The sequence below is a fragment of the Phoenix dactylifera genome, chromosome 8 (assembly GCF_051530095.1).
Source record: "Phoenix dactylifera cultivar Ajwa chromosome 8, Ajwa_hap1_PhDact_Kaust_v1.1, whole genome shotgun sequence".
Taxonomy (NCBI): Eukaryota; Viridiplantae; Streptophyta; class Magnoliopsida; order Arecales; family Arecaceae; genus Phoenix; species Phoenix dactylifera.
In genome coordinates this window covers 27,695,226-27,722,139 of record NC_143197.1, presented here as the reverse complement: position 1 = coordinate 27,722,139, position 26,914 = coordinate 27,695,226, and the positions used below count along the sequence as shown (strand labels likewise).

Genomic DNA, 26,914 nt, shown 5'->3' with positions numbered 1-26,914 from the left:
ATCAATTTTAAGCAACATAGCAAGTTAAAGATTATCTTCTTCTAAATTTTGGGTGGACGGTCAAGTAGGAGAAGTTGGCATATTTTTGAAATCATTAATTCCAACAGGCCCCATAGCACATATAGGCTTCAGCCATAAAATTCTATTCAAAGCTTGCATGCCCTGATAGCATCCTATCAAAGGCTGTTGATGCAAACCAAGAAAAGTTTCAACTCCATAAGAAAGGCAGAAAAAGAATTCAACCCACCAATACATACTAACCCAAAGAATAGCTGATAGTGATGGAATCACATAGATTATACATAAAACAACTGCTGTTTGAGAACTACCACATTGAGATTTGACAGTTTGACAGGATTAAGCATGCAGATATAAAATAGCATGAAAAGAAAATCATGATAACAGAAAATGGATCGCCTATTTCAAGTTAAATAATTTTCCAAGGCACAAAACATTCAAGATATCCTCAAAGAGTGTCATGGTGGGAGAACCCCCACACAACAATAATTCACTGTAGAAGTGACTGTGTATCAGAACCTTTTACTGCTGCTCGCAAAAATGAAAGTTCCACAAAAAAAATTTATTTTGACCTCCCTGCCACACCTACTAGTGTTGTTAGCAAAATTTGAGTAGGACTCCAAATGCACCAATATAATGCCTGCCTTAAGTTATGTTGCATTCAATTGTCAACTACTTCAATGAGGGTCGGCTTGTAGTCACTAGGAGCCTCAAAACCATGGAGATTCATAACAGTGGCAGCAACATTGGCAAGGCCACCATCAGGTACATCATTCCGGAATCTGACACCAGGTGCAAGGCCAGGGCCTCCAATGGCAATGGGAACCTGCAAATTTTTAGCAAGTTTATCACATTCATATAGAAGGAAAGGATATCAAAAATAAACGGACAGCAAGTTTACAAATGGCTTTGCAATATTGATATCAAAAGATTTTTCAACCTAAAAAAAAACAACCAAAAGCTTAGGTACTGTTTGACCTCACTTTCAGTTGTCAATTTTCGGTTTTTGTAAAACCTAAAACTAGTTTCTATATTTTTTTTGAAAACCAAAATCCAAAACTTGTTTGGTAATCATTTGGATTGTGGTGGCAGCAGCCGGCCAGCAAGCACCGGCAGCAATGGTGATTGCACGGATAGCGGCGGCACCCAGTGGGCGGTAACTGGCAGGTAGGGGTGGTGACAAAGATGGTGGTGGTGATTACGAATAGTTTTTATTTTTCAAAAAAAAGTACATTTCCCCGTATATTCAGAAAATCAAAAGGCAAAACAAGCAATCGAACAAGTTTCCAGCCCCGATTTTCATGTTTTCAAAAACGAAAATAAAAAGCAGGAAATTGGCAGCGATGCCAAGCAGGCCCTTACGATTCAATCAGTGGGGGATCCAGAATCTTATAAGGTTTATGAATAGAATTTCTATATTAATCTGTGTCATATAATTGTAATAAAAACTAACATACTCCACCAAAATCAATCTTATGACCAGGTTTGGGATGTTAACACTCTCATCCTTTGTTTGTCTCTTGAGCATCTGATATCACAAGTATGAAAAGAAAGCTTCACAAAAACAAGAAGTGTTTCAGGGGAAACTTATGTTTTGTTATCCAAAATGCACAAAGAAATAGGCACACGCCAAAAAAAAATGAAAAACAAGAGAACATGGGCTGATGGGAAGACAAGTTTACTTCCTCCTTTCTTCTCTCTTTTTTTTCCTTCAATGTACACATGAAGTTCCTCCTTTCCTTCTTCTACTTCTTTCTTCAGTTTGGATATCTACTGTCTGATCTCTAAATAGCAAAAATCTAATTGAAAAAATATTGGTAGGACAAAGATGTGAGATTCTTAGAATACGTGAGATCAAGTAAGAAATGCACATCCCTCCAGTTATAGAACCAACGAGTCATTATTACAGCCAATCTCATCTCAAAAACTTTACATCCCAGCCACAAGTTGAAGGCCAAAATTGTGGGGGGAGTTTTAAAAGGGCCGGGAGAGGAGGGAGGTGGGGGGTTGTACACATAGAACTATGATGTTGATAAATGCAACTTATATCTACTTGGAGAATGGGTGTTCCCAGATGTGATTGGGGCAGGCAAAAGAAAACAGAAGAAAGAGCAGGATCAATCTCAGGAATTTTTGTTACATTCTTCCAATCTGATGCACACTAATCCTGTCACTTTAGTAAGCTACAACATTGTCTAGCTTAAGTCCATCAGCTGCACTAGGCGCTGAAAAAAAAAATGCAACGTACTCGTGTTCTCCAGTTACCTGGAGGTGATACTTGCCACCTTGAAATACTCATGTGATTTATATTATCCTCGGAAGTCTATCATATGCAAGTCCAGACAAAGGCCATCCTGGTCAAGCTATCCATAGTATGCTCATAGTAAGACTTGAAGCTATAGTTCGTAATACTGTTGTCTGGCTCCAGCTTCCATGACCCTATAAACGCATCTTAAAAGTCAACAACACTACACAAACCCTACAAGCTGCACAGGTTTGTCTATTTCCTAACGAAAGTTTTTGCTCAATAGAGGATGTTTCAGATAATCTCTGTAAAGGCATTCAACCATCAGTATTCTAATTTGATAATAATGCACTCAGCCACAGCACCGAGGGATGCAACTAGTTATTTCTATTTGTTAGACAATATCCACAATGCATGCCCAGATTTTGCAAAGAGTCTTCCTTAAGATCACGACCACCTTCTAACAATTCCATTAAGATTACATTTTAAACAAGCAACAGCCTATGTGACAATCTAGAAACTTATGCACATGATCTCCTACACCAATATGGCCTGAGAAACTCTAGCTTAATGAGCAGAAGACCTCAAATTGTTTTTAAATAACAACGGCTGGTGTTCAGATTATAGTGACTTCAACATTCAAATATTTTGTTATATACTAAATTATACTAAAAGATCAAAAAGTTATTCTTGTTGTTGAAGATGAAGATGTTCTTCAGTACACTTACTGGTTGAAGAGTGTGGGAAGTAAGAATTTGAATGTCCCCTTTTTTGTCAAGTAGGGGTTGGCCAGATTTGTTCCTCTTCACCATGTCCTCAGCATTTCCATGATCTGCAGTGACAACATATATTCCACCCACTTGCTCTATTGCATCCAGAATGATCTGTATAAAAAGTAATTGGTTTGTAACCAAAGAAAAACATGGGGTTCTTATCAATAAGAGCAATCTATTAAGCTCAAAACAAAGTCAAAGATCCACATAACTGGTTTACGATAAGGAAAACTCTTGCTACTAGTAGGGAGCATCTAATGTTACATCAGCAAAAGTAGACAGCACATTAGTTAAATTATATGTCACATCGAAAATTAACTTAATTTTGAATATTTATTGGTTTGAAAAAGAAACAAAGTAAGAAGTGAAACAAGGGCTGTGTTCTGATTTGGTAATTGAAACCAATTAAGAAGCAGCTGAGTGTTCAAAAAGGAACTGTCATCAGATATGTCTGGCCCGAACATGTTGCAACTGCAGACCTCAAAAGAGACTTCCAAACATCAAATAAAACAGTAAAGTGTGAATAGAAAATAATATGGTGTTTAGCATCACTTTCACTTTTTCTATTTTTCTAAGAAACAAATCTTGTTTCTAAGTTTTTAGTTACCCAATATAAAAGTAGGAAAGATACTACATACAAGTATTTATGTAAACAAAATTACTGATAACCTAAAAAATTCCTAAAAACTAGGCATGTTGAACGGAAAGAAAGTCAAAGCATATCCAAAATGCTACCTTGACAGCATTATCAGCAGCCTTGCATGCCACAATGGTGGCCTCTATATCACCAGTATGTCCCACCATATCTCCATTAGGAAGGTTGACACGAACCTATAACCACAGAATAGTGAATGATGCGAGCCATAAAACTGAAAACCAACCAATCCATCTTATAATTCATATGTTTCTCTACCTGGTCAAACTTGCGGCTGAGGATAGCGTCCCTTGTCTTTTCAGCAATTTCCAAGGCCTTCATCTTGGGTTTGACATTAAATGTAATTCCTGAATCACTTGGAATTTCAACATATTCTTCCATTGACGGGTCAAAATACCCAGATCGATTGCCGTTCCAGAAAAAGGTGACATGACCAAACTTGACAGTCTCACTGTCGAGCAAATGTGAAAGGGTTTCATATGTGAGTGTAATTGTCCTAGATATGAAAGCAATAATGGCCCTAATGCCACATCTTTAAAGAACAGGTATTATATCAATTATAATAGTCTTTCTGGGTGATATAAAAATAAAGACCACTGCAAGTAACAAATAACCAGTTATAGAATGGCATCATAAAACTCAAAATTACAAAGTAGACATAAATTATTGGTTCTCGTATCAGAGTTAAAACTAGACATAGGGTAAATATAATTGTATCTTGCTTTGTTAGAGCTCCAAAAATGCGACCAGTAGATTGTGAGAAAGACGAGGCATATTGGTCATAGCGAAGTTCTCTGATAAACTAATAACAAAATGACCACAAATGGTATTCCTTAGTGTCCCAATGATAATGTTTAAAGCAATTAAAAAGTTTGTGTTCTCCAAATATTGTTCCTGGATAACTTTGTGGTTCACCAAACTGAGGACAAAATGACCATGCATGCATTTGTTAACATTAAGCACTTGTTAATGTCAAGAAAAAAATCAAATGAATAACTGAAGTTTATTAGATTTGTTGGTTCTCTGGTTTTGCGAAAAATAAAATTTAGAATAGAAACCAGATATAAGTTTTATGAAAACATCGTCTCCACACTTTTTGAACCATTTGGAAAAGTAACAGTTCATTTAACTTCGAAATGGTTGTATGAAAAACAGGAACCCCACCCTTTTCTTTCCTAATCTAATTGATCACCGAAAAACACATGGTGTTTGTTATGAAAATTCCAGCAACCTAAAATTTTGTGGTGGACAGTATGTACCTGCAAGCAAAAGTACGAATGCCATTGTGCACTAAGTATTCTCCTGATGTCCTCTCTATCTCTGGAGGAGAAACAAGATAATGGCTTGGAAGCTTCAATTCACCATCATACTGAAGCATTCCAGCATATCGAATCTTTGGAAAGCGAACACGGTCAAATTTGTCAAAATCTTCATATTCTAGTGCCTTAGCAAGCATAACCATACGATCTGCTCGGAAGTTCAATGTTACAACTGCATCACCATCCACTATTGGCCCAACTGCCTTGCCACTCTCATCAACTATAACAAAAGGGGGCAGGTACTGATCATTGGCTTTGGGTTCTTCCCTGAGCTTTTTCACAGCTTCAACAGCACTTTGAAACTTGTGTGGTGCTTCACCAAGAACCTGAGCATCCCAGCCACGTTTAACAACGCTCCAATCATTCTGCAAAATGAATAAAATGATCTTTTAAATCAGCAGCCCAATTTATTTGGTTGCTATTCAAGAACCCCGAGAATTCATCAAAACCAACTGTGTGAACTACCAACTCAACACGTTAATAAGAGCAAAATGCCAGATGAAATGCAAAATTTGAATCCACTGTACAAATAGCACACAGAACACAGGACTGCAGTGTCTAGCTAGGAAAAAAAAAGGCTAAAAAAATAAAATAGATATGTTCCTGAAGAAATGCTCCTTTATAGTGAACAACTTTACTTTCTAGGTGGAGCTCCACCTAGAAAGTGACAAATTATAAGCAAAAGATTTGAAGATATTTTCATAAATCAGTACGAGACAACATAGCCATCATATTTCTTTGGAAAACATTTGGTGTGTCCCAACCTAAGAAAGTCCCATGGGTGTCTCCTAGAGTGTAAAATATAAGAGGCACGAGTCTTTGAAAGAAGCATCAATTCAAATCCTCTTGATAAGATGAATCGCTATCTGATATACAGCTTATAGGGGATGTAATAGATTCGGATGTCTTAACAGATACCTCGTAGCGATCCATGGTAACATACATCCGACCTCCACCAGATGCAATCTTTGCATCAACACCTTTCTCTCGTAGCTTCAAAAGATCTTTCTCAAGTGTTTCTACAAAACCAACACTTGACCCATCCAAAACATCACGGCCATCAGTAAGAATATGCACACAGATTCTTTTTGCACCATTCTCGCTAGCACCTTTCAGTAGCAACTGCAAAGAAAATGATCCATTAAGGTAATCATAGGTACATACATAGAACATCCATCAAATAAGAACTGAGAATTCCTCATCTGTACCTGTAACTGATCAAGCCGAGAGTGGACACCTCCATCACTCAATAACCCAATGAGATGCAAAGTACCGTGATCAAAACATTCCTTGATGTACTTAAAACCTTCCCCTTCATATATCTTTCCAGAGGCAAGTGCAAGATCCACCAGCTGAGCACTGTATTTCAATATGTAACAGCATAAAACCAAGAAAAAATATTATAAAATAACAGGTGAACATACACCACAGCTCTTTGGTTCTATTTGATTTTTCATTAACTTAACGTCATTCTACTAGAAGTCTCTGCTTGGGGATTGATTAGGTTTACTTCAAGAAGTTTTGGTATAGCTACAAAAAAGTTCAATTAGAGAGTGAAAATACAGATTAAGTTACTGCTTAATCTTCATGTCTATTTGTTGTGATAAGGGCATTTGATTTTTAAATTATTTTACATGATCCAGGTAATAGAATAGTGCAGTAAACACATCATAACAGAAGGTCCGAAAAGTCCTTCAACGAATAAGAAACACGATTTACTTATCTTAATTTATTTAAATGCTTGTTCAGTTAATGATTCAGAATAAGAAGACTTGACAAATATAGTGGTCACAGTGAAATAATATAGAGATTGCCATGAGGCCCATACAGAGACAGACATAGGACCAACTTACATAATAAAACTAAATCACATTAAAGAGGAGGACATGTTCATCTGAAAAAAAATTAAAGATGTTTTAAAAAACCTTTTTTTAAATAACTTACATGATGGGATTTTTTTTGTAATTAAGCATGATAATATTAATAAGAAAAACACTTTTATGTGAAGATAGAAGGTTCAAAAGTGAGCATAACTACTAAAACGGTACTATAAGATAGCATAACTAGCAGATGATTGCCCTTATAAAGATAAAAGTTGTTTTGGTGAATATCGTACCCTTGGGCATAAATGCGTCCTGCACCAAGCGCATTGTGACCTACTTCACTGTTACCCATGTCGTCATCAGTAGGAAGTCCCACCGCTTTGCCATGAGCCTTTACCAATCTCCACCTTTCCAGAGCACCCTTTTGCAAGAACGTGATGAGTGTTAATAACTTATCTTTAAGTTGAAGTCATTAATGAAATTATTAAGTTCAATTTCAGCAAAAACTAAGAATCAGCAGATATTTACAACTTATATACTTTGAAGCGACAAATCAGAAAAGACATAGGAAACATAATGATGATCTAGAATAACAGCTGTTACCATAGGATACTGACTGTAATAATAGTTACAGAATCCCTACATCATATTATGCATGTATATGTGTGTTCCAGTGATATGCATATGTAGTTGTTATTCCATTATAATAGTTCTTATATAACTTATAATAATAGTTATTTGTTTTTTTCATCGTATATCTGATTAATATAACATTTTTTTAAATTTCAATCCCCATATCTTTATTATAATGGCTATCAATGGCAATCATCTGCTAGTTATGCTAATTATGCTATCTTGTCGGCGTGCCCGCTAGAAATCAAGGCCGAAGAGCTCGCTGGAGCCAAGGTAAGGCCCCAACCTTCTTCCCCTTTGTCCTCTCTTTCTTCCATGGCCTTAAACTACCGTCGACGATGGAGAAATTTGTTGGAAATTGGTCAGATTCCATCTCCCCTATTTTTACCAGTCTTTCTTTCCCCTTTTCCGATAACCGCCGCCACTGGCATTCGTCGCCGAGAGCCCTAGCCCCCTCCTTGCATCGGCCCCGAGCTCGAGCTAGACCCTTAGCTATTGGCAAGCGGGTTGGAATTCGAGAATGACAGAGCCAATAACCCCCCTTTTCAGCCCTATTTTTGGGTTGAATTTGACCAGCTAGCTCCACTGCCGCTACCAACTCCCCCTCCCCTGCGCTGTCACCTTGCCGGACCACCATGATCACATCCACCAGCTGGCTCCCTTCCTCCTCCGTTTTGCCAAGAAAGAAGAAGAGGAGGAGAGAGAGAGAACCATCCCTCTCTTTCTCTCTCGTGTTTCCTCACTCTTCTTTCTCTCTCATCTCCCTCTTTCTCTCTCTAAAAAGATACATAGATCCATGAACTGAGTCCCATCGACTTGACGTACGAACCCAAGTTGACCCCTGCAAAGGGCCTGATCTGCCCTGATGCCTAGGCCGCCTACTAGACCGATCAACCCGACTCTGTTGAATGTTCCTGAAATCTTCATTGATGAATCATGTTGATTGATCTTTACCTGATTGAGTCCAATTCATTGAGCGAAATGTCTAGACTTGTCACGATTTTATCATATGATACTATGATTTATTCTATTTTGCAATAACTGTTATTTTCTCTATATAATGCATCAATTCATGTACAAACTTATGCTTGATCCGGTAAGATAGTGCAAGACTTACTGAGCTATGTTACTCATATATCTCTATTTTTATTTTTTTCTTTCTAGACAAATAGGTCGATAGGAACGAAGGAAGGTCCAGGTTTGGAGTTTGTGTTAGCAAGCTTGGAAATTTTGTAGAAAAAATTTAGCATTTTAATTAACTATGAATTTATAGTTAATGATTTTCTAAATATTGAGAATTATGGGTTTGGTATTTATGTCTGAATTTAGGTGCTATGAACCAGTATTGATTTTATTTAATGGATGATGAAATTGGATTTTAAATTATTATATTTTGTTTGTGATGGATTTGGAAATCTAAATGTAATATTGGCTTCGTGTTATTGTGGGTTGTATTCTTTGGTAGTATGGCTACGTTATGCTCCGAATCTGCGCATGGCATATTTGTGTTATTGTTGATTGTATTTTTCGGTACTATGGCTATGTTATGCTCCGAATCTGCACATGGAATACTGAGTTTAAAAGGCCATAAAATTGTTATTCAGAACTTGATATGATATGCATTAGTACATGCAGGATTTAATTGCTTAAGCAAATATTCTATATGCTTAGAAAACAAGGTTCAGGTACCAAGTCAATGATGGGATATTATCTAAGCATCAGGTCATGCCACAATCCAACGTATAAAAGAACAGGGTGGAGAATTCATGTTTTCTACTCCTATTGGTCAGTACGCTGCTACAGAATGTTAGGTGCAGCATACATAGTATATGCCGCTGCTAGACTATCAAGTAGCAATCCTGAGACGAGACGAGCCACAAAGAAGACTTGATTGCAGATAGCATTAATTGTTTCAAAATTCTGTAAGGATCATTCCAAGGCATTGTTTAATATATTAGCTACTACAATGTAATAACGGCTATTATACTGGTTTTTGAGGATCATTTGCAAAGGACATGCACACAGAATGGGTGACACATAATGATGATTTATTAGAAAAAGGAAACAAAAATAATGATTATCTGAATAATGGTGATGTTTATGTTTACGAGCATCCAGTTACAGTGGATTTTATCCAACAACCAATTTAGTTAACATTTTCCCTGTCATGTGGTTAATATATTAAAAAAGATCAAATCTCCATGCTGGTTTAAAAACCAAAATCTTACCTTTACTGTCCATTTACAACAGCTATTAGATTATTTTCAAAAAGATAAAAAACATCCAAAAGCTTCACTGGGCATATAACAACCATTATGGTTTTAGAGGTTGTAGTTAGGGGATTACAGCATGTTATGTAAATCTTGCTCCAAGGCAGTCTGTCGAGAATCAAGACCCTAACATACATGAACCCCATGGTGATGCAACTAGAATGTATGTATTCTTGCGGGGTTTGCTATAACGAAAATGAAAAGCAACGGAATTTGATAAGTTCCATCGTATAACAATCCTATACAAAGTAAAATAGGATTCAATAAATGATTCATTTAATATTGGATGCCACATGATACATTCATGATATGCTGTTCATATAAAATTAAATATGAAATGAAAAGATGGATGCTTTATGAAATATTACAGTATCATTATAACTTTGCAGAAATTCTATTATTCTACATTTATAAAGATTTAGCAGGAAATTATAACTAAGTTAATGCGAGCCAACAGGAAACTAAGATCCCCGCAAATGCATTTGGCAAGGCCATAAAAAGGTCACGGATCTCGACAAACTGAAGCAACAAATACAGAGAGTTAAAAAAAAAAAAAACCAATCTTTATACCTGCTTGAGTGAATCCATGGTAGGGGTCTGGGCGACGTGAATGCAGTTGTACTGATCGGGACTGGCTTCGCCCCATCCATCCAAAACCACGACGGCCACCGTCTTCCCCTTTGGAAGCTTCGGGTGATCCGCCAATTTCCACGAAATCTCGGAGCTCCCCATCTCTCCAAATGCTTCCAAAATACATAAAAATTAGACCAAAAAAACCAGAAATCCAAACAGGAAAACGCGATTTATTCCGAAACCTTCTAACTAACTCACGGAAAAGCAAAATTTGATACAGAAAGATCAAATCCAAACTCCGCATAAAAACTAGCGGGATGGATTAGATCTCAAGAAGATAATAAAGTAAACCATTCGATAATCGCAATCAATAGCCCAAAACACGATTTCTAAAAAAAAAAACAAAAATAACATGTTAAAAAAAAAAAGAAATCGATGGATACCTTGCTAGGCTTCTCGAGAAGTCTTTATCGGATGCTAACGAGAAACAGGGGAGATCGAAATGAGGACCTCTCCGAGAGAAAACTACGATCTATTTATGGTGGGAAAAAAATTCTTTAGGAGACGGTCAAAGTACGGCGGCGAAGTCATAAACCGCGCGCATTATTTCCACCCACAGTTTGCGATGATACACTCCTTTTATTCCATTTTCGGTAATACGCGTACCATGCTGATACAATGTACCCGCACTGGGCCGGCACCGGTCCCGCGGTTCACATGATTATTCGCCCCCTGCGGTTCACAGAAGAGCCCAGTAACTCGGCGTATCTTTAGTGTATCCCCTGGAAAAAAAAAAAAATAGTGTGACAATATCTGTAATATTTCTTCTTTATCTTTTGGTGTTCAACCGTTTGACGCGATTGGTATGGTGAGCTGGAAGGTCCATGTTCCTGATGAGACAAGCGTCGCATCCAACGGCTGAGCTCTGAAATTGAGTTGAAATATGGAATTTTTAATGCTATTTGCCTTTTAGAAGGTATCTAATGCTGTTTTATGTTGTAGTGTCCGATCTCGGTGATTTTAAGTTAAGTTGTTCCCATGCAATAACGTCCGTTCATTTGTATTTTTGAATTGATTGCTCATTTACTTTTCGGTAATGGGTGGGTGATGTGCTCTTTTAAAATGTGCCGTCGGAACATGGCAAATGCGAGGAATGCTGGGTGACGTCGGACGGATTCCACCTGTTGTTTTATTCTTGCGTGGCTCGCTTAAATGCCGAACTACTTTGAGATTGCTATCGTCGGGACGCTTGCATAGACTCTTTTACAGGGATGTATGATCTGCCGTTATTTTCGTCGAATGAAAATATCTTACCCGTCCAAAGGTGGTATGATTATGTTATGAACGGAGGAGATGGATTTAGATGGTCAAGGCGGACGGTGGATCGGAAGGTCGCGGATAAAATTATATGAGTACATTTTACGCTCAACTACCCGGCTTCTGGTTAGGTCGCACGGGAGGGTGAGGGTGAGGAATGATCCACTGGATATGCCACTGGGCTCTCTGCTGGACTCCATAACAATTGAGAGCAAAACTTGTTGGTATCGCTGAGACTTGTGAGATTACTCACCATACTGGATCTTTTTATGTGATTAATTTATGTCTCGAGATTAGGTCTCTTTTTAGAAAATAAAACTATTTCAAATCTTCAAAATTTAATCTATACTTTTCTTTAATATTTAAATTTTTATTTTGATTCTAATTTTGATTTCGATTACGAACTAAACACATCAGTCATTTCAATTTTCATTCCAATCTATTTCGAATTCAATTGTGAGCTATACACATCTTGAAACATATGATTCTGGCTCTAAAGACGGACGAAGTAGGAACTTTACCCTTTGTGCTTGACATTAATTCATTCAAGGTTATGTAGTATACAACATTCAGTCTACTTTCTGAAACTAATTGTTGATTTAAATAAAAAGAGAATCTACTTATGAAAGTCGTTTTATGTTGCATAGCTTGTAGGGACCAAGTGATGAAGCTGCCAACCTTGATGCATTGGAAATTGAATACATTGAAACGAGAGTGGACCTAGGTAAAACCCCGCATTCCATGCCGACCAATAGGGACCTAGGATGAACTTAGCCATCTTAGAATCTCGTGCTGGTCGAACCCGCACCACGGCTGTCCCCTCTTGCGGGTTTCAACCAACGGAACGGAACGGGCGCCGCTGGCTCTCTGGGTGCACCAAACCCAACGCCAGGGCACACAGGAGGAAATCGACGCCGACGCAGGTTTCTGGGCCAGGTGGGACCCATTGATGAAAAAGAGGAAGAAGAAACACAAAGAGAGAGAAACAAAGACACCTTGCTCCCGTCCGGGGATGTAGCTCAGATGGTAGAGCGCTCGCTTAGCATGCGAGAGGTACGGGGATCGATACCCCGCATCTCCATTACCCTTATTTTTTATTTTTTTTTCGGCTCGCACGCCCTCATTGCACGTGTGATTCAATTATTGAAAGGATAGCCGTTCGTTCCTTGGGCCATGGAGCAACGAAGTAGTGGTTTTTGGGCCTCCTTGTAATGCCGTCTTGTCGAGCCTTATAAACTGCTGCTGTACGCCTAAACTCTTTCGGTTCCAAGAAAGGTCTAGTCCTCAAACATACCGTCTCTTGCAGTTTACATGATAGATAGAGTTCGCTTTAGATTGGATACTGCTTTAGCAAACTTTTTGTGCATATTCCTTGCCTATTACTAAGGGGTGGATGGTGGTGTAATGCAAATCCAAATGTGGGCAAAGGGAAAATTTCGTTGGGAGGTAAGATCATCATCACAAGAAAGACAGCAGTTCAGATATGTTTAGAGATCAAATTGAGAAGCTTAGCATTTTAGAGACTTTGAATGAACTAAAAGACCATCAAACGGGGATCCAATTTGGTAAGGTTCAAGGATGTTGGGAGATTCGTGCATGCTGCTGCTGCATATGCTTTTGTTGGCACAGTGATGGAGATGCATGCATCATTCAGCGGTTTAGAATGGCCTTCGATCCATTATCTCTTAATGATTCAAGGATTCAGATGCATCAAGAGAATGTTTTTGAGCCTGTAACACGTAGGCAGGCAGGCAATCGACATTGTCTTAAAAGAACTGACCGTCAATTGCTGAAGCTTTTGTAGTCCTTATATGTTCAAGATTCAAACCATTATTAGAAGCATTGTATTTCTGGGTGCATGAAGAAAGGATTGATGAGCGTCGAATGTGGGTGAGAACAGTCATTATAAGCTGAATTTTCGGGTTGGTTCCATGTCATCTCCTTAGGGACGGACTCAATTGTTAGGATACCGGTAATTGGATAACAATGGCTTGAGAAAATAAAAACAAAGATGAGGTGAAAATATCCCATTGCGCAGCACAAATTGCCTAGGACTCAGACTATACACCATCCCTCAAACCCACACCAGTAAAATTTATTAGAAGGGAGAGAGATAGAAAAAAGGAAAAAGGAAGATATCACTTGATATCAAATCTAGCAGCAAATTTAATAGATCCTTAGTGATTAGTTACTTGTAAGGGTAGGACTCGGAACCAAAAACTTCAAGCTCCAAAAGAGATCAAGGACACGAACTAAAATCCAACAAACTATTGCTTCTCCCGCTTGAAAAGAAATGGGACCCAAAATGTTGTAACCCAATTGTTTCTTAAATTTGACTTCCACAACATGCATAAGAGGACCGGTAAGTTACGACTTTCAAGGCCATTATTTTGAAAATCCATCAGAATTGGGAAGAAATCGAGTCTATTGGATTATCCAGCCTGTATTCTTCTAAAAGCCCATCCTAATCCTAGTCTGAATCCAATTTATAGATTTGTCGGTCTTCATGAAGAAAAAAGAAAACCTATAAAGATTTTCTTTTTCTTTCTTCCACAGGATTTGAATTTGGAACTTGGAAGAGGTGAGGTTATTAGGTTGATATGGCCTTCGCACGGGTTCTAAAAAGGCTTAGCCGAGGAAGTGTTTGTGTCCCACGCGCGAGGTTGTCATCAAGGGCCCTGCCATTGGGGTTGTCATAAATGAGTGCACCACTTTTCCACCATATTGACTCGACTTTGGCACAGCAGGAAGGTTCCTTTCTGTTCGAATTTCCAACATCTTTCTGTTTCTTTTTCCGAGTCCAGCAATCAATGCAAGAAAGGAACCCTCGTCTCCAAATTAAAGAGAAATTTGACCTACATGAGTTGATTTCTTGAAAGAGTCTGCCTGAGTAGCAGAGGTCATCTTCCAAAATAAATCTCAAATATATGATTTTTCCTGCAGGCAGAATACAAGAATTCCCAATCAAAATAACAAGTGGTAAGATCTAAAAGATTTGCGGTCATCGAAACCCTAGCATATGGCATTGTTTTGGGTTGATAATGGCACTTGAAACTTAAATTTGTTCAAGAAAATCTCCTTTCATGGATGAGAGATATTTACAGGTTGTAGAATGCTAATTGATCTTGCCTCTCTATTGATTGCTACGGAAGGCAGTCAAGTAGTTGATTCCAGTTACAGTGGAGGGCGACGTACGAGCTGTACAAGGATTTGAGCCACATAACCATCCTTGAGGGATGTCATTGGACCATGTCAAGCTTGGAATGTGACAAGGACTCTTTGACCAGCCTCCATGATTTCATAGCTAGGTTGTAAAACTCGGCATTCAAAATTGGACCAGGTCATTCGACATATCTCATGATTTGAGCCGCTTATTGCGGTGGTTTTGATATTTTCTTGCTCTTTACAGTAAGAAGATATTTTTTCAACCGAATAAGAAAAGAAAACCAAGAAGGCTAATTACCCTAAAGCCTTACTATGGCTTCTAACTGCTTGTTGCTGAAAGTGATTCGATGTCGAAAAACAGAGAAAAGAAGTGAAGGGCTAAGACATAATGCAAGAATATTTTAGACATGTAATTAAAAGATATTTCATCTTCACAAAAAAAAAAACAAGTGAGTTGGTATAAATCAAACAAATTATAATCCTATTTTACTTTATAATATTTCCCTTTACAACAACAAAATATTCTTCGTCCATCACCCCCATGCTCCTAATGCACAAGAATAAAGTTAAAGCGTTTGCTTGTCTAAGGCGGCAATATTTTTTGAGAAATCTTGAGCAATAAATAATTAAACTTTACTAGGAGAAGTTTGTATTTCGTCACTCTTTTAAGCTGATATGATTGGAATGGATTGGAACAATTGATTTTTTTGAGGGGAGGTTTGGAACAATTATCAAACCAACAAAGTAATAATTTAGGAATGTTCGTGTGGGTGGCTCGGAACAATTGTTAAATCAACAAGGCAACAATTAAGTTGATGCATCGTGAAAGCAACATTGATCAATTTTAAATTAAAAGCTTCATTTGAAACTTATTAGAAATCCAATCTAAATCAAGGTAGCCCATCCCTAAAATATTAAATCATACTTCAAATTAATTTATGCAATTTTTTCTTAGGTTCATATTGCTCATACCTAAAATATCTCAAAAAATTGAACTTGAACATCTAAGTTAATCGTAAACCACATAACTACCATAAGACAAAAATATTTTTTTTGATAACTTAGGTTATCATTTTGTAAGGAAAAAAAGTTTTTTTGGGGCTAAGAGTCAGAAATAAGAACACAGTTTCTCTTACTAATATTTCTATTGCGAAGAAAAAATATTTACACTCACATAGCACTTGCCTTTTATTGGTACAATGGTTTATTAAAAAATCAAACCGTGACACAATAAAAGGCCCCCATAATCATCCTTCCTCTCTTCCCAACACCAAAAAGAGAGAGAAAAAAAAGAAAAAAAAAGGAAAAGAAGGAAAGAAAAACTTTCCCATGACCCTTCCAATCGTCACCCCCAATCGAAACCCCACTCTCAATCTTAGCCCTTGATACGATAGCCCCGAGATCCGAACATCTGATCGAGGACGATGACGATGGCCATGGCGAGCGATGCGTCGAGATCTGGCTGCACGACGAGGCGGAAGACGTCGGCGCCGAACGCCGCCCCGCCGGCGGCGGCCTCCTTCCGGCGGACCTCCGCTACCGGCCGCCGCCGCTCGTCGTAGACCGCGCAGCTTCTCTGCGAGTACGACCCCTGGACCTCGTAGCCATCACCTCCGGCGCAGGCTCCGCACGGGGTCACGTGCGCCAAAGCCTTAGAGTGGAGGAGGTTCACGTGCCGCTTGACGGAGAACCTGGGGTTGACGGTCTCCTCGCCGTTATAGATCAGCCAGTGGTCTCCTAGGCTCAGCTTCTGCGCCACAAGTTAACGACGGCGTGTTAATTAACGGAGCTCAGTGACCGTTACTGAACCCAATACAATTTAGGTATCCCCTTGAAGCCCAGAAAGTTTTTTTTTTCCTTCAAAAAAATTTCCAAACTTCCATAGTATCAAAAAGACATTTTTAATTATTCTTAGAATTAAAGTTAATTACTTTTACACTCTTTATAGAGAATTTAAGAAAACAAAAAAAAAGTTTGTTTAATTCTTTTTGGGTTAATCATGTTTCTCCTTTGGATCAAATGCTTGTCTTTGAAGCTTGATCAGCAAAAACATCCATTACAAAAATAATATCAAAACATAGACTATTTAAATAATTTTGTATAAGTATCACCCAAGAACTTTCTTGCGCAAGGCGCATTGGAAAACTTAAAATAGACACCCCAAAAGCCAAAATGGAAAACTTCATTCTATTATATCCAACAATGCTAAATATTCACTTATTGTATAAAAGAGATCAAATTCGATTGAAACATCCTTAACGAATCATCTCTTTTTTTTCAGTTCTCAACTTATCACCTTATAATTATTCTTGAAGTTGTTAAAGGATATCAAAATTATATATACCTTCCGCCGGATGGTGAGGAGCGGTTTCCCGGCGGCATCCATGAGCACGACTTCACCCTTACTCCCCGACCCGTAGTTATCGACTCGGAATACCAAGCTTCCCTTGGCATCAAAAACAGTAAATCCACTACAGTTGAATAACAGCGACTTCCGCCACACCGTCAGCACCGCCGCCTCGGGCAGGCCCACGGCGTCGCCTCTGCAAGAGACGGCAGGCCTCGGGAGCTCGAGGGCAGGAGAGGCAGCATTCGGGTGGACCTTCGGCATACCCCAGCGTCGGCTTCGGTGGCTCTCCGGCTGCCGGAAACTGGAAGAGGAGAGGGAGAAGAAAAGCTAGTCGGAATGGGACATGGAAGGAGGGGAGGGCCTCAGCTACCGTATTTATAGGTCGGGCGGACGGAAACGCCCCTGGGGGGCGATAGGATGGCTCGCACGTGTGAGGGTAGGGGTTTAATTATTTCCAACTTTGGGAGGGATTAATGATAATTAGATGTCGTTTAGCGATGTTACTTATGGATGGTTAATTGGAATATTGTGGCGGGCTGAGGGCCACGTGGCGGCCGGCAAGGGATCGGATGGGTTAAAGAAGTGGTGACGATAAGCAACGCGTCCTTGGGCGGTTTGGTGGGGCAAGCGTCGGAAAAAGGCAATTACTTTGGAGACTTGAGCAACTTCGGTATAGAAAAATAACAAACAAACAAAAATTTATGTACTATAAAGGAAGAATAGGTGTGGTGTTTTTGCAATTTCGTTATCATGTGGACTGTTCTGCAATTTTTTTTACAAAAAAATACTTCGGAGAGATGGGCCTATATAGAAAAATGTTTTTCTATAGATAAGCAGAAAAATCAACGTATATGTAGGAAATAAAAATCATGATTGGTTTGTAGTCTAGTGATAGCATCCATTCTAACTTAATTGGAAGTATATATTAAACTCACGTAGTTAATTTGGATGCATATATATATATATATATATATATATATATATATATATATATATATATATATATATATATATAATATAATATAATATAATATGTGAGCAGAGATAGAGCTAGAGATCTATTAACATGCTTTGCTAATTGCTAACATACCTGTTGCCGGTTGAGATTTGAAAGTTCTTAGTAAAGATAGTCATGTATATTATATACTTAATTATTCTTGAAAAGAATCTTGCAAAAACAATTTGTGATGGGACACATGTATCTTGCTTTGTCCATTTCTATTTATTTTTTTTTTCAAATCGAGCTCTAATATTTCGATCTTTCGAATTCCATTCCATGGCTTTCTCTTTACGAAGGTTGTTGTAATGAAAAACTATTTACAAAATATGAAAAAACTATTCTTAAAGTTATCTTAAGAAAATAAAAAGAGCTTTTGATGGTATTGTTCGACAAAATCTGGTGCCTCATCGTTAACTCTTTACAATTTACGACGTCAATGGTGGTTTAATGACTTAATCACAGTGGACGCAACATGTCCTCATTCTCATTTCTCTGTGGAATACATCCATGATAATTATGGTTACTTATTTGAATATGCAACATACTATAAATTTCTCCAGGGATGGATTAAGTGGCCGTCGACGTGAGAAGTATTACACATCCCTGACTAATAATGATGCACAAAATCTAAATATTGCGAACAACATTTCGTTTGCATCGCTCCATGTCCAACCAAGCAAGTGCAAGAGTTGGCCAGCTTGAGTTGAGTGCATGAACAAATTATGCCTAAAACTTCGCTAGCTTCATTAAAGAAGCATATGTCGTTGATGATAAGGGATACCAAGCACATAGTTCCCTTAGCATTCTTTTAACGAAACAAATAGGAGACAAAAATAAAGCGTTCTATCATAAAAAGTGAGTTCAATTATCAGTGACTTCCTCCTTTTATGTGTTGAAAGGGATGAGTCAAGAATCAAAGGACGGAGATAAGCAGATTTTGACAAACTACGTTGTGACAACTTTGATATGCCTTTTGTTTTGATCTCAGACAACCTTTTGTAAGCTAAGGTGGCGAGCTACGCCCTTATAAACTTGGGCACATGTAGTTGTTCCTTCCATATCTTGCTCTAGGGGGTAGCATAAGATTTGTGCCCCTGATCAATCCATAGAGATAAAGGCACTGCACCAAGATGTGCAGCTGGACCAAGAAACCATTACCTTCTTTCTTTTAGTTTGTTCGAGTTCTACGACAAAATTCAGGTCATTGTGTTCAATTGAGATTATTGCTTCTATTTTGCTCGCCGGTGTCAAGAGTTGGCCAATCATGTACATAGCCAGGGCCAACGAATCAATTTTAGGTGGACATTGGTCTAGATGATGCCATAATGTATGATCATGTTCCCTACATAGTTTCAAGTTATTGAAATATTCTTCAATTATTCATGATTATTTAATGATTCTTTGAATTATTTCCTAGTACTTGATTCATCAATAATTTAACAATTAGCATGTCTCATGATTTAATCACAACTTATGAAGTAACATGACAATCACAAAAGTCTTATCCAATTGAGAGGGGTTGGGTATATATAGAGCATAACTCAATAAAAGAAGATCAGTTCATCCAACTTGAACGTGTCTTCCAAGTTTAGAGCATAACAATGATTAGTCCATCATAATCAAATTAAATTAGCTGGGCTTATATGGTTGGCCTCAATTTCTCATTATTTCTTTTAGTACGTTGCATCTCTTTCCCTCTAGATACCAAATATGCAAACCTAATACTGCAAACACTTCGTGGATGAGATTTTGAGTTGTTGCTGTTGCCGCCGATCATGGAACATTGAGGTGGACAGCTTTCGTAGACCTGTGAGACAACAAATAAGGGTGAGAGCTCGTCGGATTGACTTCTGGCGAGGACTCTGATGCTTAAATAAGAGACATTTTCTAGTTGAAATGAAGAAAGAAGAAAAAACAATAGAAAGACAGTCTTCCCCTAGTCCATTTCCTATGGGGGATCCGAATTTATAGCTAGAGCTCCGAATTTTTTGAAATTGTATACTAACAGATTTAGGATCGTGCTGCACCAAACTGCTGATGTGGCGTAACAATTTTGGAGGCGTGATGTAATGATTTGGTACATGATGGAATTGCATGCGCTTTTGAGACAGATGAATCAAGAGGCATATCAAAGTTGTCACAAATTAGTAGCCGAGGTAATTGAGCTGAGATACTAGCTTCGGAGGTCGGCCACTTCTGATATGTTCGATTTGGCTTTTAGGTTAGCCCGATGATGCCCGACCAAAATGCCTTGGATAAAATCAGAATGCATCGAAGCGGAGCTGCCGCACAAACCATTAGTTGGACGAATTCTTGCATGCCATATCATACTAGTCATTTATTGCCACAACAGCTATACGTAAATATGGTGCATTCTTTCATAAATTTGATGTGTTAACTAACTTCTCATTCCTTCATCCCCAAAAGAAAATCTGGTTACTAAAGATGCAGGAAATTTAATGTTTCAAGTATGGTAGGCATATATTCTAAATCTTAAAGCCATTTTAATGTCTAAGGTGGCTAACCTGCCCCGCTCTATTCTCTCGTCAGGTCCTCAGCAAGGGGGTGCATTGTTTACTAATCCAAATTATTACAATCTGATCGTTTGTTTTCTCAGCACACGTCATTATATCTTTAAATTGTACATTCATGCCTGTCTTTTCCTATCAAATAAATAAAGCAACAAAGGCACGATTAAGATGTTATTTAGGGTTTACAAAATAAGTTTAAACAATGCCTAAGAGTTGGCCTGTGACGCATCAGCAGGAGCAAACGGCAAATGTACGAACTTAGTATATATGCATTTCCATGTACCTAATATGTCCTTTATCTTCATCATTTCTTAAATAAAATAAAAGAACCAGGCTAAGGCTCAGGACCAAATCTAAATAAAAATTGTGTTTACTCTAACTGAATACGTGCAAATGTACAATCCAAAGCAGTTCATTGGCAACGCTTACGATAAAAGCATGCAAGAACTTGCTAGGTCTAACATATTTCTTTATTTATTCAAAAAATGGCGATGAATGATCACAAGGAGTTATATAATGTGAGCAAACAAATATCTTGTACCATTAAAATCCAATATCAACATTCATTGTTTTAATACATTATATCTATCAATGGATAGTTTTAAATGATATCTATTGATGCTGCAGGTGGGATGATTGAACCCATTAATCGTTTTTTAAAAGCATAAATAGCTGGCTTTGCATGGTGGAAAGGGTGTTTTAACAATAAAATTTGGAAAAGTCCACCAATTGGGTGGAGAAGCAGCACAAAACCTTAGATCCCCTTCTATCCAATAAAATTATTCCTTCATGAACGGTTGGAACATGAAAAGGATATTATTTAATCATCTATTTATATGATATATTCCAATTCCATGTTTGTTTTTTCTTTTTTCTTTTTTTACTTAAATGGGAAAGGGTCCTATGACTCCACCAGCATATTGGGGATGGTCTGATATGTGTCCATCAGCAAACCATGAAAACACATGGTTTTCATAATGGCGTTATCCTGTTATGATATTGCAAGGTCAAACAATGACATGGTAAGGATAGATGATCATAATCTTTAGGTAGACTCATCAGGGAAGATACTTAAATTTATATTGGGAGCGATTATCATACTAGAATACGTCGCATGCAAATGTTCATGGTTTTGATCGGACGGCTATTGCATGTATCACCTATTTCAGACATTTCTCTTGATTTCTTGTGGGAGAAATTTCACAATTTGACTTCAATTCATCATATCATGTTACCGACTGGGTATGCAGTAGTGGGCATTGTCTTGATGTCCTTTTATAGGTCTAATAGATCTTCTTTTAAAAACAAATTATGAAGACAATTCCTTCTAAAATGAAGATAGTTTTATTTAAACCAGTAAATATTTGTATGAGAGAGTTGGAAAATCTTAAAGCTTGTTATTATGAATAGAATCGACTCTTGCACTGGTTCTATTTGCTGTGCATTAGATATAAACCATTCTAAGACCTTGGTATTATCTTTAGAAAATAATATACCAAACTTTAGATCGTTGGTATAGTCATTTATTAGTTGATGGTGAGGTTATATAGATCACCATGAGCACTGGGTAATGATAATGTGACTATTTATAATATATGAGCTCAAATTTATTAGTACTAGAAAATTAAATCACAATTGATAATTCAATAAAACCTGTTGCTGTATAACTATATGATATTCCATTAACAACCAAAAGAATACTCACCGTTGCAGGAGGAAGGAATCGAGCTTTATGCTTTTTTTTTTTTTTGATATCTTTGAAAAATATGGCCGAAATGACACTGCTAGAATTTAAAACCTCAACCTTTTCTCTCTGTTATCGAACTCTTATTATCATTGGACATATATATGATATTTTTTTGTAGAAAAAATGGTATATGTGACTTTTGTCTATCTGTTTGTGTCATAATGTGAATCTTAAGCTTTGACTACATGTTTGTCAATAGATGCCGGCAAATCAGCATTTTTTTTTTCGTCCCTGCCGTTCAAAAGAAATGGAAAAATTAATTTTTTTGCCATAATTTCATAGCCATACATGGCAAGAGAAATGCATTACGTCATGGAATCATAAAATGTGCTACCTTGTGTGGACGCTATATTTTCACGAGCTAGCAGTTGAAATTGGAACAATCCATCACATCATGCGTGCGAGAAAGCTCTTACAATAGGCATTGCTGCCTTCATCCGAAATAAGAGCTAAAAGAAAAAAGAATATATTCTTATAGCACACGGCATGATGCTCTTGGTTGAGCCAATTGGTGGGCCCACGGATGCTGCAGGCCAGGTCAGCAGGCGAGGAATATAAGAAAACCTGGGGTTGAGAAGACAAGGTGGCGGATGGAGGTTGACGGCCATCACAACGATGGCTACGAGGTGAACGTTGGCCAACATTAATGAGCATTATTTATAAGAGAATTTTATAAAAAGAGAGAGCGATGGGGATCCGATTCCCCGCAGCAAAGTAAAAATTCGGGTGGGGGATTCTTACGTTCATGATATGGTCTCTTTCGGTCACTAACATCTTTAATCTTTTCAATTCTTGTAAAGTAGAGTGCACTCCAAACTCTCAATCTAGTCATCTTTTTGTCTATTCATTTATATTTATGGATCAAGTTGATATATTTTAAACAGACAATGGATATATTGTTATACGATTTTTTTATGGTCTTTAACATATATATGCTAATTAGTTTGTATTTTTTAAAAAAAAGGATAGCTAAAATATATATTACCAATCTCATATTCTCATAACAAATGCTACCAATCTTAGAATGTTGTATTGTGCCTCATCAAATTAACTCATGACTTGACCATAAGAATTGAAATCCAATTGAAGCTCAATGTTTAATCGCTTGTAAATATGTCATATCGACCAAATATAGGTGCAGCTTATAGGATCCTATGTCTATATATTTTTTTTTTATTTTTTTGAATTTGATCTTGCCATCCATATGACATATATAACGAGCTAAATTTGCTAAAGCTATAATAGATCTAATCTACTAATGGTGAATATGAGTTGTAGGCTTTATTAGTTGGAAAGAATATAAGATTTTTCCACATTCTGCCGACACTTCTCAGCAAGCGGTATTGAAAAAATAATACCGATTTTGACACTTTTGTCTAGCTAGCTTTCGGAAAAAGAAAAGGAAAATCTGATTAGCCAACTTCCATTTCTCTAGATAACTCTGGAGCTTCTAGTCTGCATTAGTTGAACTTTCACTTCAAAAGAACATTTAAGTTGAATAAACAATTTAATATTTTTTTCCAAATAGTAATAATTTTATTTTTGCTCTTCGGTAGCATGATTTGTCAAGGCATAATTGGATGAGATGCGCCGCCCCAAATCTACATCAATCACAGCATTGTTTTTCAATGAGAAATTACATCATACCAATTTGTCAAGGTATAATTGGATGCGATGCGCGGTCCCAAATCTAGATCATTCGAAGCGTTGTTTTTCGATGAAAAAATACATCATACCAATTTTCAAAACGTTTCCCATATGGTACGGTAACCAACCAAGACTAATCAACATCCTCTAAGAGTGAGAGAGATTTTTGGTTGTCGGCAGTATAATGACCTCCATGCTGCTATTAGTTGGCTTAAGCTTCACTAGCCCTTTTTATGGCTTACGAAGGAGGGGGCAAAAATTTATTAAAAAAGGTTGAGAGGTTCTGCTAGATAACGACCACCTAGGCCTTGCTTGCCTTTCCTCACTCCTTTAGGTCGTGATCGAAAGCCTGCTCTTGAATTTAGCAACACCACCTCTACAAATGTGGAATGAGGAGAGTTTTAAGAAAAGTAGGACAAGGACCTTCATGAAAATATCTTTCTGAGGAGCTTTCTTTTCATATGGACCATGAGAACCACTCCACCAGATATATTTTGGAGCCAACAGCCTAGTGGGGACAATGTTTGAGGCAACCTCAAGAAACACTCAAAGATCTTCATGTCCTTGTTGTTTCAAAAAATTTAAGAGCATGGTCAAATTGAAGGCCTCATGATAAATAGGATACAACAAGAGGATATATATGTGAATTTGGGATCATGGTGGCCACCCATTTTACTATAGCAACATGAGCTCTCATGGCCTCTCAATCTTCACCCGTCCATCACATGATTTGTCCTGTCTATAAATATAAATAGTTATTTTTTTTGAAGAATTTTCTCATATCTATGGCTTAAGATCTGCTTTCATTCTTTGGACTGCATGCAAAAATGAGTCGCTATGATCAGTCCATGTAAATAACAAAGAAAATTTCAATAATTTAATGGGAACACAACCATCCATCTTTCTCGATGCACCGGGAACTAGTTCTTGTTTTGGCTAATAATAATGCTTTGACTTTGGTCTGATTCCCACAAAATTTTCGGCTCAATCTTATAAAAATATTCAAACAGGCCCTAATACATGCTCAACAATCATTCATCGAACATTATTTATTAATTGCTTTTGTGAGGACCCGTGCGGGCGTGTGTTTGAAGAGATCTTGAGTACTTATATAGGATTAAGGAACAAAAAAAAAAAACCATTCGGCTGGCCATTTTGAATAAGGTCTTAGGTTGTTATAGTTATAATTCAGAAAAACTATTGGTTTACAACCTCTATAACTCTTATAATATATGCGTCCAATCTTTTTTTATTTTTGACAGAAATAATCCATGCCTCCTATTAAAAAATAAGATTTTAAATAAAACATATGTATATATATATTTCATGCTCCTACTTTTTAAATTAATAATTCTGCTCGATGCATTTATTTTTTTTTTTTTGTGTGTCTTTAATTAAGCACACAACTTTGTCGGTTGTCCCACAAAAGAGTTTCATTTAATATAGCTCTTTGCGCACTCCGTAAAATTAGGCAGCATGTCTGAGACATGCTAACCCCATCGTCCCAACGGGTTTGCTGTGGAGTTAGAGCGATGCAAACATCCATATATTAATTAAAACCCCACCACAAATAGCCTGCCTCCTTTACATAATTGTATCCCTTGGTTCCAGCGTCCTCAGGTGGGGGACCGAAACACACCACGAGCACCCAAAAACAAAAGGATTGGTATGAGTGGCAGTGCTGGCGAAGCGGATGGCACTTCAAAAAGTGAGGCTCCGAGAACAAGATCTGTGCATGAAGCTGGTGGCCAGCAGTACTGTGGGCTGTGGCCCAAGGGGATGGCTGATGACACTGTAAGAGACTGCATGCATGGCCAAGAGCAAGCCGAGCTTATCACCTTCTCAGGCAAGGGCTTTCTTGGTAATGTAACGTGCTCATGTGGATTCTGAAGGCTTTGTGTAGGTGATAAGGTGACCCAGCTAAGGAGAAAAGCTGTTCTACCAGAGCCATGCATTGATGCGATTTGAAATGCAAGAAAGCAGCACGTCAGATTTTACCTAGATCCAAGTACTTGGAAATCCATCACTACGAGTTGAACACGGAACCCTAATTCGCTTATTAAGGGACAAGCCCCATGGAGTGCGAGAGAGCAAAGAGACGAGCCACGTATATATCACTTCGGCTATCAAAGTCTATATTTCAGAATGCTGCCGCACCGGTTGGGTCCCAAAAATGGATTTTAGCAAAGGAATTCCTGTCCTTCAAAGGCGGTGGAGAGTCCTATCTGAAGCCAACTTTGTTTTGTCATCAAAGCTTGAGCGTTGAATTCACCTAGGACGGGGCAGTTTAGTCTTGTGGCTGGTATCAAGGCATGACCTGGCAAGTCTGTGCATCTGAGTAATTCTAGAGGCAATACTTCATGGAGGCTGCAGTGATCCTTTAAGTACATTCCAAGTTTCAGTTGATGATTCCCTGCGCTTGTTTCTCTCTTTCTGAATCATAACACACCCATAATATATATAAATATAATTGAAACGAGAAAAATATTTTTTGAGTTTCTGTCCTCTCCAAGTTTACAAATAGTTGCTCGTCCGAAGGAAATTTTTTTTTAGTAAACTATATAGATTAATTAAATCAATTTAGCAAAAAAATACAATCGTGTGAATTATGAAAAAAAAAAATCAAGAAGCCCGGTCCGAATATTTGCCATGGCCCTCCAAAATGTCGACCTAGCATGATTAGCTACATATGAGGCTACCCAAATGGTTTTTTTTTTCTCTCTTTACCTCGATAAGTAAATTCTAGTAACCATGAAATATGAATCAAAGTAGGAAGACTAGTCTAATGCTTATGTAACCAAAGATTGTTCAGAGTTGGCAACTTGAGCGGGAGGTATATATGTTGGAA

At 37.7% G+C, this 26,914-nt stretch overlaps 2 protein-coding genes and 1 non-coding gene across 3 annotated transcripts; 1 reads left to right on the top strand and 2 right to left on the bottom strand.

The window, feature by feature from the left end:
* Positions 1–399: 399 nt before the first annotated feature.
* On the bottom strand, positions 400–10,925 carry LOC103717874 (2,3-bisphosphoglycerate-independent phosphoglycerate mutase). The gene is made up of 10 exons (XM_008806417.6): positions 10,753–10,925; positions 10,307–10,479; positions 7,127–7,254; positions 6,219–6,369; positions 5,929–6,132; positions 4,951–5,375; positions 3,950–4,142; positions 3,772–3,867; positions 2,992–3,147; positions 400–844 (listed from the first exon to the last, which is right to left on the bottom strand). Exons 2-10 carry the CDS (start codon positions 10,466–10,468, stop codon positions 680–682), a joined length of 1,680 nt encoding a protein of 559 aa, XP_008804639.2. The 5' UTR covers positions 10,469–10,479; positions 10,753–10,925; the 3' UTR covers positions 400–679.
* Positions 10,926–12,634: 1,709 nt separating this feature from the next.
* Positions 12,635–12,707, top strand: TRNAA-AGC (transfer RNA alanine (anticodon AGC)). The gene has a single exon. It is a non-coding gene; the product is annotated as a tRNA-Ala (tRNA).
* A 3,210-nt stretch (positions 12,708–15,917) lies between these two features.
* On the bottom strand, positions 15,918–17,506 carry LOC103717873 (protein LURP-one-related 8-like). The gene is made up of 2 exons (XM_008806416.5): positions 17,136–17,506; positions 15,918–16,541 (listed from the first exon to the last, which is right to left on the bottom strand). The coding sequence occupies exons 1-2, from the start codon at positions 17,400–17,402 to the stop codon at positions 16,167–16,169; spliced, it is 642 nt and encodes a 213-aa protein (XP_008804638.2). The 5' UTR covers positions 17,403–17,506; the 3' UTR covers positions 15,918–16,166.
* Positions 17,507–26,914: the final 9,408 nt, after the last annotated feature.

Bases quoted from the DNA above. Each gene is read 5' to 3' on its own strand.
- LOC103717874 (XM_008806417.6), bottom strand. From the start codon at position 10,468: ATGGGGAGCTCCGAGATTTCGTGGAAATTGGCGGATCACCCGAAGCTT. The intron at 7,255-10,306 runs GTATAAAGATTG...TTCTTGCAAAAG, and splicing joins CCATGGATTCACTCAAGCAG to GGTGCTCTGGAAAGGTGGAG. The intron at 6,370-7,126 runs GTACGATATTCA...ATTGAAATACAG, and splicing joins GGACGCATTTATGCCCAAGG to TGCTCAGCTGGTGGATCTTG.
- LOC103717873 (XM_008806416.5), bottom strand. From the start codon at position 17,402: ATGCCGAAGGTCCACCCGAATGCTGCCTCTCCTGCCCTCGAGCTCCCG. The intron at 16,542-17,135 runs GTATATATAATT...CTTGTGGCGCAG, and splicing joins TCCTCACCATCCGGCGGAAG to AAGCTGAGCCTAGGAGACCA.